General features: G+C 44.4%; 1 protein-coding gene across 1 annotated transcript in view; it reads left to right on the top strand.

Moving 5' to 3' along the window:
• Positions 1–12,622: 12,622 nt before the first annotated feature.
• Positions 12,623–20,387, top strand: part of LOC122544390 (polyunsaturated fatty acid 5-lipoxygenase-like) — a 42,354-nt gene continuing 34,589 nt past the window's right edge. Inside the window, exon 1 of the mRNA XM_087982810.1 lies at positions 12,623–12,812. Within this exon, the coding sequence (XP_087838936.1) occupies positions 12,663–12,812 (150 nt within the window). The 5' untranslated portion in view covers positions 12,623–12,662. The remainder of the gene's footprint in view (positions 12,813–20,387) is intronic.

Genomic DNA, 20,387 nt, shown 5'->3' with positions numbered 1-20,387 from the left:
TTAAAAGACATTTTGATAAGTACATGAAAAGGAATGGTTTGGAAGGATATGGACCAGGAGCAGGCAAGTGGGAATAATTTAGTTTGAGATTATGTTCAGCATGGGCTGGTTGGATTGAAGGGTCTGTTTCCACGCAATATGACTCTGTGTCCATCTAGGACAAAGCAATCTGCTTGACTGGCATCACATACACACTCATTTACTCCCTCCATCACTGATGCTTAGGAACAGCAGTGTGTACCATCTACAAGATATACTGCCAAAATTCACCAAAGGTTCTTTACAGCCCCTTTCAAACTCACAACGACTTCCATCTAGATGGACAAGGGCACCAGAAACTTGGGAACATCACCACCTGCAGGTTTACCTCCCAGCTGGTCACCATGCTGAGTTGGAATTATAATTGGCTGTTCTTCAGTGTCACTGGGTCAAAATCCTGGAATTCCCTCCCTTAGGGCATTGTGGACTGGAGCAGCTCAAGAAGGCAGCTCACCACTACCCTCTCAACAGTAGTTAGGGATGGGCAATAAATACTGGTCCAGCCAGCGACACACATGTCCCATGAGTAAATCAAGAAAGAACTTCCAGCTTATGTAAAATGGCATCACCAGAGCATAAACAGGCTTATTCAGGACATGCTACCTGGCCTTGTTCAGCTACTTGAGAATGTCATGTATTATAGCACAAGGAAGTTTCTGAACTTCATAAAAATGAACACCTCTTTCTCTTGTAGGGACCCTCTCTCCTTTGTAGCCTTACACATGGAGGAAAAAAACCACCATTTCGACTGGGACAACACATCTATCCTGGGACAGGCTAAGCAAAGACATGCCAGAGAATTCCTAGAGGCCTGGCACTCCAACCACAATGCCATAAACAAACACATAGATCTAGATACCATCCATCAACCCCTCAGAAAATGAACAGGAAATGACATCACCATAAACCCCAGGAACCCCATCCAGGACAAACATATAAATAGAAATCAGGAGACAACAGCTTCGATTCACTTGGAGGTCGCCTCTGATGATGTTACCTAGCCAGGTAATGAAATGTCTGGATATCAAACCTACAGCTCAGAAGCAAACATCCACCCCTTTTTTTCTTGTATCAGGGATTTGCAATCTGTGACTCCTGAATCAACAACAACACCACAGCGACACATGAGTCCACACTCACCAACGATTCCACACTCACCCAGGACTCCAGAGTCACCAACATCTCACTTACAAATCTCTAATTTTGCCTGGTCGATTGCAGTAACATGGAAAAAGACTAAAAAAGATGTCAAGCAAAGTAAAAGCTATGCCTTTATTGTGGGAATAAAAAGTCAGTGAGTTAAAATGAGTTTTTCAAATGAATACTTTAATAGCAAAGATCATATTGCTCTAAATAAATCTATTCATGCAATAAAACTAGACCAAAGTTAGGGTGAAAGAGCAGTCATTAGTATTGCAATGATTATTATTTCTGACATAACTAAGATGATTAATTAATCCGAGTATGCCTTGAGAAACTACCTTTTATCATGTGCAGAGCTAGGAAAGTTGTCTTAATGCTAGCCATCTTACATTAGTAGATAACTACTGACCAAATTGTACATAAGGAAAGACTGCTCTGCCCATCAGATGGTGACGGCTAATCTCAATGTCATCAGGATGCATCTATTCATATTTCAGGGCCCGGTTGTCATCATATTTCTGGATCATACTATCGATTTTCTTCAACTCTTCTTGAAATTTCCCAATGATGTTCTGCACCTGCTCTTTGGTGAAATACTTCTCGTTGTATTCGCCCAGTTTTCTCTGCAAAAAAAGTAAATAGCTTGTGATTAGTTGGGTTCTTGCACTTTCAGAAATGTAAGGTATACGGTTAAAATTGTGCAGAATAAGGGAATAGGTGTTGCTTCTGCAAAAGTTTACATTATAAAATTAGGCTGAGCATGCCAGTATTAAACAATGAGAAGCGAAAACAGGTAGAATTATCTATGACTAATAGGGCAGAGTGACGGTGTAGCAAGATATACCAGTAACAGGAGAATAGTGTGCCAGTCTCAGGAGGGATGTGGCCAACGGATGGAATTTAGTTTGGCAGGATGATCGCACAATGACAGCAAACTATGCCAGGATAGTCACAAGCTTAGAGTAATGGGAGAAGTAAACAGAGGCGGAGAGAAGCTAGACAAAAGTGGAGTGAAGCTAGAGCCTTTGATAGGCTACGCGCTACAGCAAACGTAACCATTGGGGTGAAAGGGGAGGACCGAGAGATGCAGCTGAAGTGCATCAATCAGAATGTAACCCTCAGATCGGGTGGTTACTCGTTAGGAACCTGTTCTTGCAAGTAAGTATCAATACAATTTGCTGCTTCAGAATTTGACTCGGACTGAAATTTATTAATATGTGAGTTTTGCTTCTCACAAGAAATAACTTGGTAAGCTTGACAGTGGAGTTCTCACGCTCTTACCAACCTATGAAATACAAGTGGGCCATTCGGCCCCTCAACCCTGCTCTGCCCTTCATTTCCATCCAACCTAATAACCCTTAATCCCCCCACCTGACAAGAAACTATCCACCTCCTCCTTAAAAACCGTCAAGGGGCTGAGTGGACTACTCTTGTTCCTCTGATGAGGAGATGACAGTGTTGTGGTTGTCTCACCTGACCAATAATTCTCGCAGGACACGGGTTCAAATGCATCACGGTGGCTTCAGAACTGAAATTAAATTAAGAAATCTGGAAACGTACGCTAGTCTCATTAAAGTAAACCCTTGTTCTAAAAGCAGCGTTTGTGTCATTAATGCCCTTTTAGGGAAAGAGCTTTCATAGAGTGGAGCTGAGGGAGAAGCTCGCGAGCAGTTCGGCTCCCGCCGTTTGTGACGGGCACGTGACACGACCGTTGGATTCAAATTTGAACGTGGGCTCGAGGGCAGCGCTTAACGGTCAAGATGGCGGTGAGTGAAGGGAGGGAAATCTGCTGATAATAACAGCGGGTTTGGGCGGCTGATGAACAATCACGGGGTCCTCTCGGTTTAACCGCCGACGTCGAGTCTGGGGGATCCGGCCGGAGTGGCTTTTCGATCTCCCATCGCGGGGTGAGGCTTCGGCCTGGAGCAAATCTGGACAATTGAAATAAAACGAAGGGTCGGTCGGTCGGTCAAAGGGAGGTAGGCGCCAGAAATTGGGCAGCACCGGTCGCTGTTCCTTAAAGCAGGTGAGCCAGATTCTGGCTCTCTTTCTCGTCTCCGATGGGACGGATTGAAAGAGACTGATGTCTTTCTCCACTTCTCCATTTGTATGGGATTGTGTCAACCGACCCCCAGCAACCCCGCGGGGAGTATGATGGACGATTGAGTGGATTTGAGAAGTGGGGAATCTGGAGCCGAATCTGTCTGTGGGTTATTTTTCTCACATGCACACACAGGAGAAAGTCTTTGAGCCAAGCCCAAGTCCTGAACAGGAATCTGCTGGAAACCGTACATGGCAGATCCACCTGAAAAAGCTGGTGGCACCTGTGCCCTTGAGTCTGAAATGGAGAGGCATTTGAGCTTGCCCAGGCTTAAGGATTGCAATCCCAGGATTGATTTTGTGCACCATGTCTTGGTGGAAGGGCTTGCTGGAAACATTGCCAAGTGAATGTGCTTCATGATCGCTCCAGGATGTCATGTTGAGATTGTACAGGACATTGGTGAGGCACCATTTGGAGCAATTCTGATTGTTCTGTTATAGGAAGGAAGTTGTTAAATTGGAAAGTGTGCAGGAAAGATACTTATCAGGATGTTAATGGGTCTAAAGGGTTTGAGTTTTGTGGGATATAGGTAAAGTATGTTACTTCTGCAATTATAATTACTTATGCAAGGTAAATGAACTCGCACCAGTGTATAATTGTTTCAGCCAAGAGCTGAGTCAACAAGAATGAAAACTATGTGAAAGAAATACATAATTGTTTTTGTATTAGCTGAAATGTGCCTGCAAAGAATGATAGATGTTACAGACAAATAGCTAAGGTGCTGTGAGGGGAGGGGGTTAAGCTAGATATGCCTGTACAAACAGTAGGTATAAGCATCTGTTTTCCGCTTCTGCAAAAACAAGAACAAACCACAATCAAGAAGTCATAAGGTCATAACAAGTAAGGGAGAATATACCTAACAATGGCCCACAGCAGGATGTGGTCAAACGGCCTTGTGAGGTCAGAAATAAGCATTTTGTCACAGACAAGGCCGGATAAGGTAAGAGATGAACCAGAGTAATGGGCGCCGGTCTTAGGTGGGAGATGTCAACAGGGGAGGAGCAATGGGATGAAAGAATAGGAACCAAATTACATAAATGTTGTGTACTACTTGAATTCAGTGTGTGTGTGTCCTGCCTTGTGGACAGTGGACACCACACCGTCTTGCAAGAGTAAAATAAATGACACCACTGATTCAGATCTTGTCTCGGACTGAAATTATTGAAGTGAGTGAGCTTTGTTTCACACAATTGGGGGCCGTCCGGGATGTTCTTCCATCGCCGGGGGGGGGGGGTATGGCTGGCCCTGGACACTGGGAAGACACGTCCCGTTCCCGATTGTGGAGTGGTCTCGTGTCCCGGTTTGGTCCGCTCCCTTGGGCGACTGGTACGAATCCCACAAGGGAGACATCTGAATCTGACAGTGAAAGGAGGTTGTTAGGAAATACAGCAAAAAGGAGCCAGGCAACTCTGTGCACAGACCAGGGTAAGAAAATTGACTTTTAAGTACTGCTTTGGTGGCCGGGATTGAGTTTTAGTAGTTAATAAGGGATTAATGAAGGAACTCAATATGGGCTGTGCCGTGGGTAAGGAAATAGCCTCCGGGAGAACAAAAGAAGACAAAGGCAATGGAAATGGAGGCGGGATCCCTTACAACATACCTCCAGGAAGTCCGTTGGGCAGGATGTTGTGGAATTGGAAAAATAATACTTGTACAAGGGAAAAAGATGATTAAATATTGTTGCTTTGTATGGACTAAGGAATCCATTCTTTGTCCCGCCGTCTTCTGGCCAAAGAACGGGTCGGATGAAGACTGGGTTGGTAAATATTTGAATTTATATGTCAATGAAAAACAGCCTTACAGTCAGGAGGAATCTGGTTATGCTTCCATTTGGAAGGGCTAGTGGCTGAAGGGCTACTGAGGGTACACTTTGTAACTAAATCATGGTCAGACATCCAGAAAAATATTCAAAAGATAGAGGGCTGAAGCGAGGAGCACCCAGAGGTGTTGTTGCGGGAAGCTCAGAAAGTGTCTATGAGATATGGTGTGTGAGAGAGACAGAATGAAAAGAGCTGTACAGTTGGTAGAAAGTTTAACCCTTTGTGATTTGGTTTGAATGCACATTTGTTTGTTGGTGATTGAATGTTTGCGCTTTATTCCCTGAAGCTTGAGTTCCAGGACTGTTTTGAATCTGATTTTTATTATGGAAACTTAACATGATTTCTTTTAAGGTTAAGGATTCTATAGTGATTATAAAAAAAAGATAACTCCTGTTCTTTTTACAGGTCATGACTGCTTTACTATCAGTTTCTAACTAATCTCTTTTATCCTTACATAAAAGCGATTTATGGAGGACAGTTGAAGTTTCAGTTCAATATTAGATTGTAGTAAAAGCAAAATCCTACGTTTAATATCTGTGACATTGGATTCGGCCATTGTTCATGCATTAGAAGTTTCATTTTTAACTTGAATAGACAAATTCTTTTAAGGCAGCTCCGATTATTTCACGATCTATAGTATTGTAATTGAGCAATGATTGGTCAGGACTACTTAAGAAAACTAATTTTCCTGGGCTGGACACTGCCGCAGGACATAGCGAGCAGGGTAGAGGTAGACGTCCGGTACATGGCCACCACCATCCGACCCCTTAAAACGGTGGTGCTCGGACCCGACGTAGTGCACCAGTTGGAGGACGCTCAGGTGTGCGGTGGGATCCCGTCCGCGCTCACCCCAGCCCGGACGGAATTTCACATTGGCCCCAAGGTCCCGTACTTCCCGCGGGAGCCTGTGCCCCACAACCTGAGCCACCTCTGGAATTTTAATTTTGTTCCCTTTCAGGGGGTAAAAAGGTGGGCCCTGTATAGACTGCTGCTGCACACCGTCCACCTCTTCTCCCTCATCCACCGTCCGCACACGCCTTGGCGTGCCCATTTGCCACCGGGCGGTGGGGATCCCCAGTGGAGGGCTCTCGACGCGGGAGTTCTCCCCCTTTCTCTCGGGGATCTGGGGTGGAGGGTGCTGCACGCAGCAGTCCCCTGCAACCGCAGATTGCGGTGGTTCACGGACTCTCAGTCTAACTGCTTGTTCTGTGGCGCTATGAAGTCAGTGGACCACGTGTATATTGGGTGTGGGCGTTTGCACTCCCTTTTTGATTTTCTTAAAAACCTCTTCCTCTGCTTTTGATTGCACTTCAGTCCCACGCTCCTGATCTTCGGGCACCCGGTACAGAGGAGGGAGGGCAGGTCCGAAGACCTCCTCGTGGGTCTGCTCCTGGGCCTGGCCAAACTGGCCATCAACAGGTCCAGGCAGCGGGCCATGGAGGGGATCGTTAGGGCCGAATGCCTGCCCCTCTTCCGCGGTTACGTTAGGGCCCGGGTGTCCTTGGAGAAGGAGCACGCGGTGTCCACCAACACCCTAGAGTTGTTCAGGGAGAGGTAGGCGCCGCAGGGTGTGGAGTGCATTATTTCCCCCTCCAACTCTATTTTGATTTAGTCCCTACCCTCCCCTTCACTGTTTGATCACACAGCATTGCCTTTTGTGAAGGGTACTGCTTGTCACTGGCCACCCGGGTGTTTTCCAATCTTCCTGGTGGTGGAAATTGAATAAAGATTTGTGCACCTTGTGTCTCTCACTGTGTCTCACACCTGCACACACACACCATGGGTGCTGGGGAAAAAATAAGCACTGCTGCAGTTAGGCGGTAGTGTGGGGGTTAAATATTAAAAAAGAAAAGAAAAGAGGAAAAAAAAGAAAAAATATAAACAGGGGAGTGGCCACGCGGGGAAAAAAAAACAAACTAATTTTGGATTTAAATTAAGGGACTAAAACTGGGTAATTATAGGTGGATTTCAAAGTTGGGAACTGTATGCATTTTACATTTTAAATATTGAATACTGAATCAATGAATATAAATATATTTACAAGTTAGGAACAGGCTTTAAAGTTAGTCAAGCATAAATTGATGAATTGGTATTTGAAGTTATGGGGAGCAAGAAATATTGCAATATTTCTTTAAAAAATTCTCAAGTTTTAAATAAAACATTGGGTGATGAAGAACGGCCATTAGGTGGCCCTAAGGCTGTTCAGTTGGTTAAATCGGGTCAGCAATTGATCTGGCAACGTAACATGAGAAGTGGAAACATAAGGCAAAAATAATGATAGCCACGGTTGATGAGATAATAAAGAAAAGGACAAAACTAAAAGGAGAAAGAAACCGGAATGGTCAGGGAGGAGATGTTAAGGGGTCTAGTGGACAGGAACCAGGATCGAAGTGGAAATCTCCACAGGTGGGATGTTATTACTGTGAAAGGACGGGTCACTTTAAGAGAGAGTGTCCAGATTTGAAAAAGGAAGTGAAGACAGTACCGTTTATGAACCTTGATGAAAAATAGAGGTGTCAGGAGTTCCTGCCCCCAGGGACCCACCAGGAACCCTTGATAAATTTAAAGGTGGGACTTTATAAAGAGGACGGAGTTTTCCTAGTCAATACAGGGGCAGCAAGGTCATCCTTAAAATTTAAGACCAAGACGGGGAACGAAAGAGTTAATTGGATTATGGTGACAGTTTTGTGATGAGAGGCACGAAGCATCAGTTTTGCGCTCATGACAAAATACTGCCACCAAATTGGGACTGAAGTAACTGCAAATGGTGCTATGAAATCTGTTGAGGTTCTTAAAAATGAATGTACTTGAGCAAAACAATTACAGAAACAGAATGAGAAAGCACAAGTGACTGGTAAATAAATAGAACTGCGCAATTACAGTTTTAAAAATGTTTTGGTCATTTGTTGCGTTTCCACCCTGAATTACAGATAATTTTTATATTTATATAATATATAATTAATATTTACAATAAATCGATTGTGGTGCTAGCCTGAATCAATATTAATTGGCAGGATCCCTTCACGCAGTCTCAGTGACCTGTCATATTTATTCAAGGTTAATTTAAAACATGACTGCATTAATTCATTGTTAATTAAAGAATGGAAAGCTACATTACTGGCTGATGAGGTAACGAAAGAAGCAGCTCTGAATCCACAGGAAATGGAGGTTTATTCCCTAATATCTACTGTCCCAGGTCCTCGGGAAGTTCCTATCTCTGGCCACCTTAAGGGGATTGACTACCTTAGCTGAGGAACTGGCTGAGAAGTCAGGAGTAGACACATCTCTCACAGGATGGCTTGAGTCATGTTTTGGAAAATTGAAGGGGGTGATGGTTTCCATCATTACTTCCCTGAGAGTAGTAGCAGAGGTATTGGTAGCCATTGGCTGTTGAATCATACCCTGTATACGAGGGCTAACCCAGAGACTGATTGTGACGACCTTAATGAAACAAATGCCCCGAAAGAGCATTCGGAGATTACATTTTTAGATTACATTACATTACAGTGTGGAAACAGGCCCTTCGGCCCAACAAGTCCACACCGACCCGCCGAAGCGCAACCCACCCATACCCTTACCCCAACATTTACATTTACCCCTTACATAACACTACAGGCAATTTAGTATGGCCAATTCACCTGACCTGCACATCTTTGGACTGTGGGAGGAAACCGGAGCACCCGGAGGAAACCCACGCAGACACGGGGAGAACGTGCAAACTCCACACAGTCGCCTGAGGTGGGAATTGAACCCGGGTCTCTGGCGCTGTGAGGCAGCAGTGCTTGCCACCGTGCATTGAAGGAATAAGTGACCTCAGGGAGATTTCCAAAATAAATGAATTTTAAGGTAAGATGCTCGTCAATTTGGAAGTGACATCAGAAAAATGCAGAAGGTAACAAATGATAATTAAAGAAAAAAGGGGAAATTGTGGGATATAGGTAAAGTAGTGTTATTTCTGCAATTATGATTACTTATGCAAGGTAAATGAACTCGCACCAGTGTATAATTGTTTCAGCCAAGGGCTGAGTCAACAAGAATGAAAACTATGTGAAAGAAATACATAATTGTTTTTGTATTTGCTGAAATGTGCCTGCAAAGAATGATAGATGTTACAGACAAATAGCTAAGGTGCTGTGAGGGGAGGGGGTTAAGCTAGATATGCCTGTACAAACAGTAGTTATAAGCATCTTTCCCGCTTCTGCAAAAACAAGAACAAACCACAATCAAGAAGTCGTGAGGTCATAAGGTCATAACAAGTAAGGGAGAATGGCCCACAGCAGGATGTGGTCAAATGGCCTTGTGAGGCCATAAATAAGCATTTTGTCACAGACAAGACCAGATAAGGCAAGAGATGAACAAGAGTAATGGGAGCCGGTCTTAGGTGGGAGATGTAAACAGGGGAGGAGCAATGGGATGAAAGAATAGGAACCAAATTACATAAATGTTGTGTACTACTTGAATTCAGTGTGTGTGTGTCCCTGCCTTGTGGACAGTGGACACCTCACCGTCTTGCAAGAGTAAAATAAATGACACTACTGATTCAGATCTTGTCTCGGACTGAAATTATTGAAGTGAGTGATCTTTGTTTCTCACAAGTTATAAGGAGAGGCTGAATAGGCTGGGGCTTTTTTCACTTAAGTGTAGGAGACTGAGGGGTGATCTCAAATAGGTTTTGGGGGCATAGATAAGGTGAATAGCAAAGATCTTCCCCAGGATAGGGGAACCCAAAATTGGAGGGCTTCAGTTTAAGATGAGATTGGAAAGATTTAAGAGGGACCTGAGGGGCAATGTTTTGTTACAGAGGGTGATTTGTGTATGGAACGAGCTGCCAGGGGAAGTGGTTGATGCAGCTACATTTACAACATTTAAAAGATAGCTACATGCCTGGGAAAGGTTTAGAGGGATATAGGCCAATTGTAGACAAATGGGACTGGTTTAGTTGAGGGAAATTGGTCAGCATGGATGAATTGGACAGTCAGCATGGATGAATTGTTTCTTTGCTGTATGACTCTATGACCCAGCCTCCACCATTCCATGGAAGAAAAAATATCAGAAATCCTGAATGAGAAATGGTTTTTTCCTTGTCACTATCCTGAAAGTTTGACCACTCCTACTGAATTTTAAGGCAGTGCGCCCAGGTCTGGAATGACCCACAGTGGGAAATATCCTTTCACTCTTCTAACCTCTAGTGGAAACAAGCCAGCCTGTCTGACCTAACCTCATAAGACAACCCAGGCATTCCAGGTTCAATCCAGGAAACCTGCCCAATCTCTACCTCTGATGCTGTTATGTTCTTCCTTAAATAAGGAGAACAAAACTGCATACAATATTCATTCATAAAAAGTTGGAGTGAAACTGCCAAGCTCTCAATTGACAGTCAAGAGGACTGTTGGGCTAGGTCATTAAGCATACTCTAGGCTGAGACAGACAGATTTTCAGTCAGAAGGAATCAAGAGTTTTGGGAAAAAGCAGGAAATTTGAGTTGATTATCAGATTGGCCATGATGTCATTGAATAGGGAGCTGACTCAATGGGATAAATGGCCCACTTATGTTTCTGTGCCTTGCATTGTTTAGCCATGCAGGGATCTTGCATCCAACCGGACCAGATTATTTGCAGCTTTGGGGTCATGCTCAAGCCCGTGATGACCTCTTGAGCTGGTCATCATTGTAATTATCCATATCTAACTCTGTATCATCACCAGCTAAGCCCCTGTCTCAGCTCATCGACTGCTGTAACCTTCATCCTTACTTTTCTTTCTTTTAGACTTGAGTATTCCAAACCCACCTAAACTTGAGATCATCCAAAACCCTCCTTCCAACTTGCACCAAGTCCCTTTCACCCACCACCCCTGATGTTCGCTGACCCACACTGACCCATTGCATTGACCCCACCACAACCTCACTTCCTTTGGAACCTCCCCCAAGTCTGACAATTCTCTGAAGTCTCTGTGCAACTCCAAATCCTGCCTCTTGTGCATTCCTGATTTCATTGGTTGCACCAAAGGTGTGTCTTTGACTATGACCCCAACCTCCTAACTCTCTGAGGAACAGCCTCAGCATGTGCTCCACAAAGAATGTGCATGTTTCATCCTTCTGAAGAACAGAGAGGATAGATCTCTTTGATGCAATCACTCCTCTGCAGTCAACGCTCTCATCTCTGTAGTCAATGCAGTGAGCGTTAAGATTTCATTTTGGATTCCTAATTGAACTCAACTGCCTTTTACTTCAGAAATAGATAGTACCTTGACATTACTCATCAATTCCTTACCATCTTCCACTGCAGGTGATTTAAGGATCTAGAGAAGTGCCATCTGTAGGCAGGACTGATGGAGAGACGGCAGTGAGACCATGATGTGCTCCATGGTCACAATCCCTTTGGTACTGGGAGGAGGCTTCCTCGTGGAGCAGGGTGAATTAGGAACTTGGGCACCCCAATCATACTGTTTGTGAAAAGGAAATCTAATTCAGTCAGGCAGAAATATGGAAAGGACTTTTTTTTACTGCTGCATCTCTTCCTGCCTCAAAATGCTTCACAGCTTCTCAATCCATCTGGAATTCTCTCAGAACAGGAGACAGTCTTGCAGGACAACCAATCTGATGGGGCATTGCTGCTCACAGCAACAGGGGTACAGTTCCTTGCCCATAAGCTTAGGTATCTCACCACTGTAGCAGATTTGAATTTACACCCTGTGTTTATTTAGGAAAACTAAAATGAGTGGTTGAAGAAGGCAGCTCATCTGCAGCTTCTCAAGGGTAACTAGGGATGAGGTGACGTCCATAAGTCACAACAGAATAAAAGAAACTTGCCTCATTAGGCTCCTACCTTACTCAATACACAAAACATGCTAGACATCTGGAAAACTCAATATGGAAATCAGAGCAGGTACCTGGCAGATTCAGTTCTCAGCTTGCTGTGGGGGGAAAAAGATCTGTGATGTCTACAGCCAAATTGTAACTCTGGTCACAATCTATGAGCATAGCCATGTGGATCTGCCTTCCATTGACATTGGCATACAGTAGACAGCAACACCTCATAACCATGCTGGCACTACTCTGGAAGCACAGGTCTGTACTGTAGGGCTCACTGGAATTAGCATTGAAAATCTGCAGTGGGAACACTTTGTGTTCAGGCACCCTGCTCACAGTTCAGACTGGGCTGCATGTCAGCACTGTTCACTTGCCCTGTTAGTGCATATACATTTAGCACCGATGTTTGGTGCTCAGAGCATCGGCATTTGCACTGGGCATAGAGCTGTATAGATTTCCTTGCCACTTTGACTTAGTCACTATTAATTATTTTCTTAGTATTATCTCTTTTTAATAAGGGTATGGAATTTGAACCAAAGTTTCCTCTAATCTCTAAATGTGAAAGATTGAATCTAAGGTAAAAATCGCAGGCCTGTCAAGACCTGTATCATAAATGGAATTTTCTATCAGATTATAAGTCAGCTGGTTTCCCAGAAAAATCACTTTTTTTCTTCATGTATAAACATTGCATCCGCTTCCTTGTCAGTCAGTTTTGCCACAATCAAAGATCTGAATTTCTCCCACTGCTAAAATGAATGCCTACAAAGTGACCATTGAGACTGGGACAATTGGGGGTGCAGGAACCCAGAGTTATGTTTACTGCACCTTGATTGGAGAGAAGGGAGTGAGCCACAAGGCCAGCGTCAACAGATGGCTGCATTGTGATCTGAAGCAAGGATCTGTGAGTATACATTCGACAAGGGGTTTGAGAATCTTAGAGACAGCAGCATTGTACTGTAGGCAGGATGTTATTAAATTGGAAAGGGTGCAAAAAAGATTTACAAGGATGTAACTGGAGGGGGGACAGGGAGCAGTTTCAGTTATCACGAGAAGCTGAAGAGGCTGGGACTTTTCTCCATGGAGTGAAGAAGGCTGTGGAGTGACATTGTAGAGCTTTATAAAATCATGAGGGCATAGATAAGGTGAATAACAAGATCTTTTTCCCAGGGTTGGAGTCCAAAACCAGAGGGCATAGGTTTAAGGTGAGGGGGGTATAATTCACAAGGGATCTAAGGAGCAACTTTTTCTTACAAACAGGGGAACAAGCTGCCAAAGGAAGTGGTTGAGATGGGTACAATGACAACATTTAAAAGACATTTGGACTGGAACATAAATTTGAGTTATATGGGCTAAATGCAGGCTGTTGAGGCTAGTTCCAGTTAGGAAACCTGGTTGGCGTGGACAAGTTGGGTTGAAGGCTCTGTTTCCATACTGTATGACTCTGACTTTAGCAGCCTATTGTAATTGACATTACATTAGGTTGTGCCAGTACATTGGAGAAATTATTTCAAAGATAAATACATGCATTTACACTACATGTTAAGCGGCAATTGGATAGATACATGGATAGGTGCTTAAGCTAGGACAAATGTTCGGCACAACATCGTGGGCCGAATGGCCTGTTCTGTGCTGTGTTGTTCTATGTTCTATGTTCTACGTTCTAAATGCTTAACATCTAATGAAGTTTACACTGCCGAAACGTCGATTCTCCTGTTCCTTGGATGCTGCCTGACCTGCTGCGCTTTTCCAGCAACACATTTTCAACTATGCAATAGCACTGGAATTACAGACAAAATTGCATGCTCAATAAAAGCCTGGGTGTGGGTTTCCTTCCATCAGCATGAAATACTAACATTGTGGCAAATCCAAAAATGCTCAGGCAATCTGGGGCAGTAAAGGTCGAGGTTGGTGTTGTGATGTTGATTGAAGGATGAACACACTGACCAGGGCATTAAGGAGATCCTGCTTGCTGATCTCCAAAATAATGCCAGAGGAGGTTTCACATCCATCCATGCAGGAATGGGGGCCTCTGTTTATCATTTCATCTGGGAGGCAGCAGCACTAACAACACAGCTCTCCCTCAATGCTGTACTGTAGTTCCAGCCTTGGTTTTTCTGCTTCAGTTTTGTAGTACAAAGTGAATGCAGAATCTTGTAACTTTAAGATAACCATGCTACCAATAAATTAGCCAGAACTTATACTTTGGTCTGATGAAAGGCCAATTTAAAAAAATATAGTTATTTTCTCTTACAGTGACGAATGTTGGTCATGCCAGTGAACATAACAATTCAATCTCAACAACTGCATCCCAATCTTTATATTTGTCCCACGCTCTTGACTTTGATTCTGTTGCCTTTTCTTCTTTCAAATTCTGTTGTGTTGGAAACTCCTACCACTTAAGAATTTTGTGAAGTTGTTTCTGTATTGTTGCCGGTCTTTATCCATTATGTAGAGGTACCACGGAATTTTCTGCCCTACTTTGATCGGTGTTAGACACTTATTCAAAAGATTGCAAAAGAAAATCTTGTTTGTGGTTTTAAACATATGAGCATCTGGGAAATGGGGGCAAATACTTGCCAAGCCAGTAACATCCATATTCAGCAGAGTACGGTAATAGGATAGTTAAGAAGGCATATGGGACACTTAGTTTCATCAGTTGCGGCATAGGATACAACAGCAAGGAGGTAATGTCAGAGTTGTACAGAGTGTTGGTCAGACTGCAACTGAAGTACCGTGTGCAGTCCCGATCACCTCCCTATAGGAAGAATGTGAGAGCGCGAGAGGGGGTACAGAAGAGGTTCACCAGGATGTTGCCTGGAATTGAGAAATTGAGCTATAAGGAGAGACTAGATAGGCTTGGATTGTCTTCTTCAGAGCAGTGAAGACTGAGGGAGGGACAGGATTGAGGTGTATACGATTGAATGGTATGGACAGGGTGAACAGAAAGCAGCTGTTCCCTTTAAGTTGATGGGTCAATCACGAGGGGCATAACTTTAGGATAAGGGGCAGGGGATTCAGAGGGGATTTGGGAAAAGTCCTTTTCACTCAGCAGATGGTGGGAATCTGGAATGCAATGCCCACAAAAGTAGTGGAGACTGGAAACCTTAAAACCTTATAAAAAAATTTGGATCAGTACTTCAAATATCATAACATTTAAGGATCTGGAACGAATGCAGGAAATTGGGTTGCCAGCTTTCCAGTGAAAACCATTCCAGTCTTTTTAACCTTTCCTCACAGCCAATGCCCTCGAGACCAGGCAACATGGTGGTGAACCTTCTGTGCTCTCTCTCCAAAGAGGCGAAGGAGTATTGCTCCGAAAGCTTGTGATTTCAGATAAACCTGTTGGGCTATACCTGATGTCGTGTGATTTGTGACTTTGTCCTCCCCAGTCCAACACCAGCATCTCCACACCATGGCAATCATATGCAGTGAAAGTGAAAGACCAGATATAAATCATGGCCACAGGAACATATGCATAACTGGAGAGGTTGTACCTCAAGGCCAGGTGACTGAGCAAGATGTGAATTCACCACCCGCACAGACACAAGTCAGCCACTGATACAGGGGTCTACTGTATATTTCCATTAATGGAAATGGAAAAACAACAGCTAACACAGCAGTAACAAATGATGTAGGAATGACACTTCCCAGGGAAGAAACATTACTCTAATGAACATCCAATAACAAAGTGCACGCTTACACTATCTGGCCAACCAGATAACGGGCAGCAGATTTAAAACAGAGATTAGGAGGAATTACTTCTCTCAAAGAGTCGTGAACCTGTGGAATTCACTCCCCCAGAGTGTGGTGGCTGCTGGGACATGGAGTAAATTTAAGGAGAAGATAAACAGTTAGTAATGGGTTAAGAGGAGCGAGCAGGAAAGTGGAGTTGAGGCTGGAATGAGATCACCATGATTGTAATAATTGTGGGGCTGTAATCAGATCAGCCACGGCCTTATCAAATGGTGGATCAGGCTGAATGGCCTTCTCCTGTTCCCAGCTCTTACATTGCTATGTGCTCTGTTGTTCTATGCATACGTTGTTAAACTTGAGAGGGTGCAGAAAACATTTACAAGGATGTTGCCGGATATGCAGGGTTAGAGTCAGAGATAGAGGCTGAATTGGCGGGCTTTATTTTCCCTGGAAGATTGGAAGCTGAGGGGTGACATTATACAATCATGAGGGTCAAGACAAGGTGCATAGCCAAGGTCTTTTTCATAGGGTAGGAGAGACCAAAATTAGAAGGCACAGGGTTAAGGTGAGAGAGAAAAGATTTAAAAGGGACCTTAAAAACAACTTTTTCACTGAGAGAGTGGTGTGTGTGTGGAATGGGCTGTCAGAGAAAGTGGTGGAGGCTGGTACAATTACAACATTTAAAAGGCATCTGGATGGGTATATGAATAAGAAGGGTTTAGAGGGATTTGGGTCAAGTGCTGGCAAATGGAACTAGATTAATTTAGGATATCTGGTTGGCATGGACGAGGTGGACCAAAGCATCTGTTTCTATGCTGTACATCTCGTGACTATTTCTCCTGCCCACACCAGAGATGACAGAGCTGCCATCAATCCTTCCCTTTCTTGGATTGTGAGAGAATTAGACAGGACGGCCATTGGGATGTCAAACATTCAGCACTGCACCCGCTATGAGAAAATGCCCAGGGACCATGGCAGGTCCTGTGGAGACCCAGAAACTTCCATGTCACAGCAAAGCAGCAAGAAACATTATTTATTGAGCTCTGACATGGTGTCATCTCAGATTCGAGACGTTAACTCTTGTTTTCTCTCTCTTCCACATACTCACAGTTGACCTTGGCTGGGATAGGAATCGAATCTGTGCTGCTTGTTTCATTCTGTGCTATAAATCAGCCATCCAGCCAACTGAACTAACTGCTCACTGCCAGTTACTGCTACTGGGAATGTATTCTTAACATGCCAGAACCTCCACCTCTTGTATACCGTTAGACTCCAGCACGTATGGGTGGCATGAGCACAGATTGTATAGTAAACGACCACTCTCCCAGATTGAGAGGCTCTGAAATGTATGTGAATTGGCCAAGGGAGAGGAGAGGCAGTAAACAAAACAGATTGAATGGAATCAGCATGTAAAGGATTGTGATGGAAGGTGCTGAATAACTGTGTAAAAACCTGAAGGGGAAAGTGAGAACATTGTAACCCAACGGTCTCGTGGCACTGCTCTGCTTCACAGTCATTTTTCTGCAAGAAAAAGTAAGAAATGGGAACAGAAAGTCGACATAGAAGAGACTTTCCAAGAAACGACAGTCCCTGGACAAAGACCAGATGATCACAAGTTATCAAAGGCTGATCTTAGTGTATTTTTGCACAATTTCTGACAATGACCACTGTACCAGTTAGAATCATAGAATCTTAGACAGGACATTCAGACCATTGAATTTACACCGACCGTCCAAAGAGCATCTTATCCAAGCCCATCACTGCATTTCCCATCTGTGGTTAGCATTGCTGCCTCACAGCACCAGGGACCCTGCCTCTGGTGACAGTCTGTGTGGAGTCTGCATATTCTCCCCATTTCTGTGTGGGTTTCCTCTGGATGCTCTGCAAATGTACATGTTCCCTCTTCAGAAATGGTGCGATTTTGCTGTGATGAGAGACTGGATAAGCTCGAGTTGTTTTCTTTAAAGCAGAGAAAGCTGAGAGGAGACCTGATAGAGGGTCAATCGTGAGGGTGCTTTAATTTAAGGTGAAGGCCCCTCCTGCTCCCCCATCTGATCTATATAAACCTTCACCTCCCTACTTTACCTGTATTGAGTAAACATATCAGGTTAGTAGTTCAAACTGTCAGTGACTTCCCAACTCCGTATTACCCCTTTTCCTTCAATGCTCTACCATCCACCCCACCTTATATTTTGTTGCCCACCCTTGACAACTGTAATATCCCCTGCATCCCAGCATGGTATTTCCAATCGCCACCAAATCAGGACAGGTCTTATACACTCAATGGTAAGGTCCTCGGGAGTGTTGCTGAACAAAGAGACCTTGGGGTGCAGGTTCATGGTTCCTTGGTGGAGCCACCGGTAGACAAGGTGGTGAAGAAGGCATTTAGTTTGCTTGCCCTTATTGGTCAGTGCATTGAGTACAGGAGTTGGGAGGTCATGTTGTGGCTGTACAGGACTTTGGTCAGACCACGTTTGGAATACTTGCGACATGAAGGATGTTGTTAAACTTGAAAAGGTGCAGAAAAAAATGTTTCTGGGGTTGGAGGGTTTGCGCAACAGAGAGAGGCTACCTCAGGCTATTTTCCCTGGAGTGTTGGAGGTTGAAGGGTTACCTTATAGAAGTTTATAAAATCATGAGGGGCATGGATAGAGTGAATGGCCAAGATCTTTTTCCCAGGGTGGGGGAGTCCAAATCTAGAGGGCATAGGTTTAAGGTGAGAGGGGAAAGATTTAAAATGGACCTAAGGGGCAACTTTTTAACACAGAAGGCGGTGGGTGTGTGAAATAAGCTGCCAGAGGAACTGGTAAATGTGGTTACAGCTGCAACGTCTAAAATACACTTGGTCAAGTATGTGAATAGGAAAAGTTGAGAGGGATATGGGCACAATGCTGGCAAATGGGACCAGTTTAGATTGGGAAATCTAGTCAACATGGATTAGTTGGGCCTAAGGCTCTGATTCTGTGCTGTATGACTCTGTGGCCACTCCCCTCAGATTTTGAGACATGACCATTTTCTAAAAGCATGTGCAGTTTGTTTGCCACGTAGATGCAAGTGCGGGAAGGAATTGAAGGATATGGTGGCGAATGAGATGAAAGGGGTGTGAGGTGAGGTTGGTGAGGGTATCCCCCAATGGAAAACCCCATAAAATTGGTGAAGGCACCAACCTAATTTTGTACACTTCAAAATGGAGGATCAGTCCCTTCATTTCCAAACATTACTGCTCTCTCCCTCTGGGCCACCATCGACTGGTTGGGAGTGGCGCAGTGTCTCAGTGGTTAGCACTGTTGCCTCAGTGTGCAAGAGACCCAGGTTTAATTCCATCCTCGGGGATTGTCTCTGTGTGGAGTTTGCACGCTCTCCTTGTGTCCGTGTGGGTTTCCTTCCACAGTCCGAAGATGTGTGGGTTAGCTGGATTGGCCACGCTAAATTGCCCATTGTGTCCAGGATGTTCAGGCTCGGAGGATTAATCATTGGAAATGTAGGGTTATAGGGCGGAGGGATGAATCTGGGAGAGACCCTGTTTGGAGGGTTGGTATGGACTCGATGGGTGGAATTGCCTGCTTCAACATTGTGGGGATTCTATGATGGGGCTGGTGTGAGATGAATATAGCCTGAAATCCTATAGCAACATGTCCACCCTCTTGACTGATACATTGCCTGTTGTTGTGTCTATGCTAAAGTGCCAGGCACAACAGAAACACCGTTAGTCTTTTAGCTCAGGCTGGGTGACACCAGAGCAAGGATAGGCAAGGAGGAGATTGTAAGAGAATCTAGGTAATGCATAATCTAGGTAAGGAGTGAGTGCCAAGAGGAACCCTGAGCTGCAGCCTGGTCCAGGAGCTGGGTGCCACTCCCTGCCTGCATTGAGAAGAGCTGGTCCAAAGTGCGGCACCGTACATGAATCAGAGAGGTGCCAATCAGGATGCATTTAGACTGGTAGCTGCCTGATGCCAGACTCCATGCACATGGGGTATACATGGTCACTGCCTGTGGAGTGTGTCCTGAGATGTTGCTAGTGGGTATCCAAGCTGGAGGACTGTAGGAGCAGGCAGTTGCCCAGTGACCATTCCTGGCTTTCACAAGGAGTTCTCAACCTCTAGTTTCCTGGTGGTGGGCGGTTGAATGGGCAACTGCAAATCAATGAAGTGAGATTGATCAATATTGAGGATGGTAATGCAAGACAATTAATGCAAATAGGTCTCTCGCCACTCACTAGCAAGAATCTGATTGGAAATCAGAACTTTATACTCTTAACAATGAGAAGCTCATTGTTGGATACTCATCCAATTTTCCCAACTATTTTCCCAACATCGTATCATTCAAGGCTTGTGAAGATTCTGCCCTATCACTCCAAATCCTGATCACTTACTGAAGAGGAGATTTGTCTCACGTTGTTCCTGGCTGTTGGGCCAATTTCCTTATATTTGCAACCTTGGATTATCGGACCCTCAACTGATTATTCGCAGGGGCAAGTGTGATGCAGTGGTAGGGTCCTTACTTCTGAGAGTTCCAATGGTGGTGGTTTAGCCTGAGGGTCACCATGCCAAGGGCAAGATTGAGAAGGTGGGACCTTTGTATTGATATGTGATTATTATGGCTCAGAGACAGGGTCCTGGTGGTAGTGCCCATGACTCTGAGCCAGGAGGTCCAGGTGCAAGACCTGTGCATGATATCCTTGAACAGGCAGACTAGGGGAAAAAGATCGATTCTCAAAACAGTGATGGTGGGATAGGAGGGCGAGATTCAGAAAGCAAATGTGGAGAAGACAATGATAAAGGAA

The sequence above is a fragment of the Chiloscyllium plagiosum genome, unplaced genomic scaffold (genome assembly GCF_037043375.1).
Source record: "Chiloscyllium plagiosum isolate Xiang-an unplaced genomic scaffold, Cpla_swu_hap1 HiC_scaffold_44, whole genome shotgun sequence".
In the NCBI taxonomy this organism is placed as follows: domain Eukaryota; kingdom Metazoa; phylum Chordata; class Chondrichthyes; order Orectolobiformes; family Hemiscylliidae; genus Chiloscyllium; species Chiloscyllium plagiosum.
The sequence above is the reverse complement of the archived record's forward strand: the minus strand, read 5'-3'. Positions and strand labels throughout refer to the sequence as shown.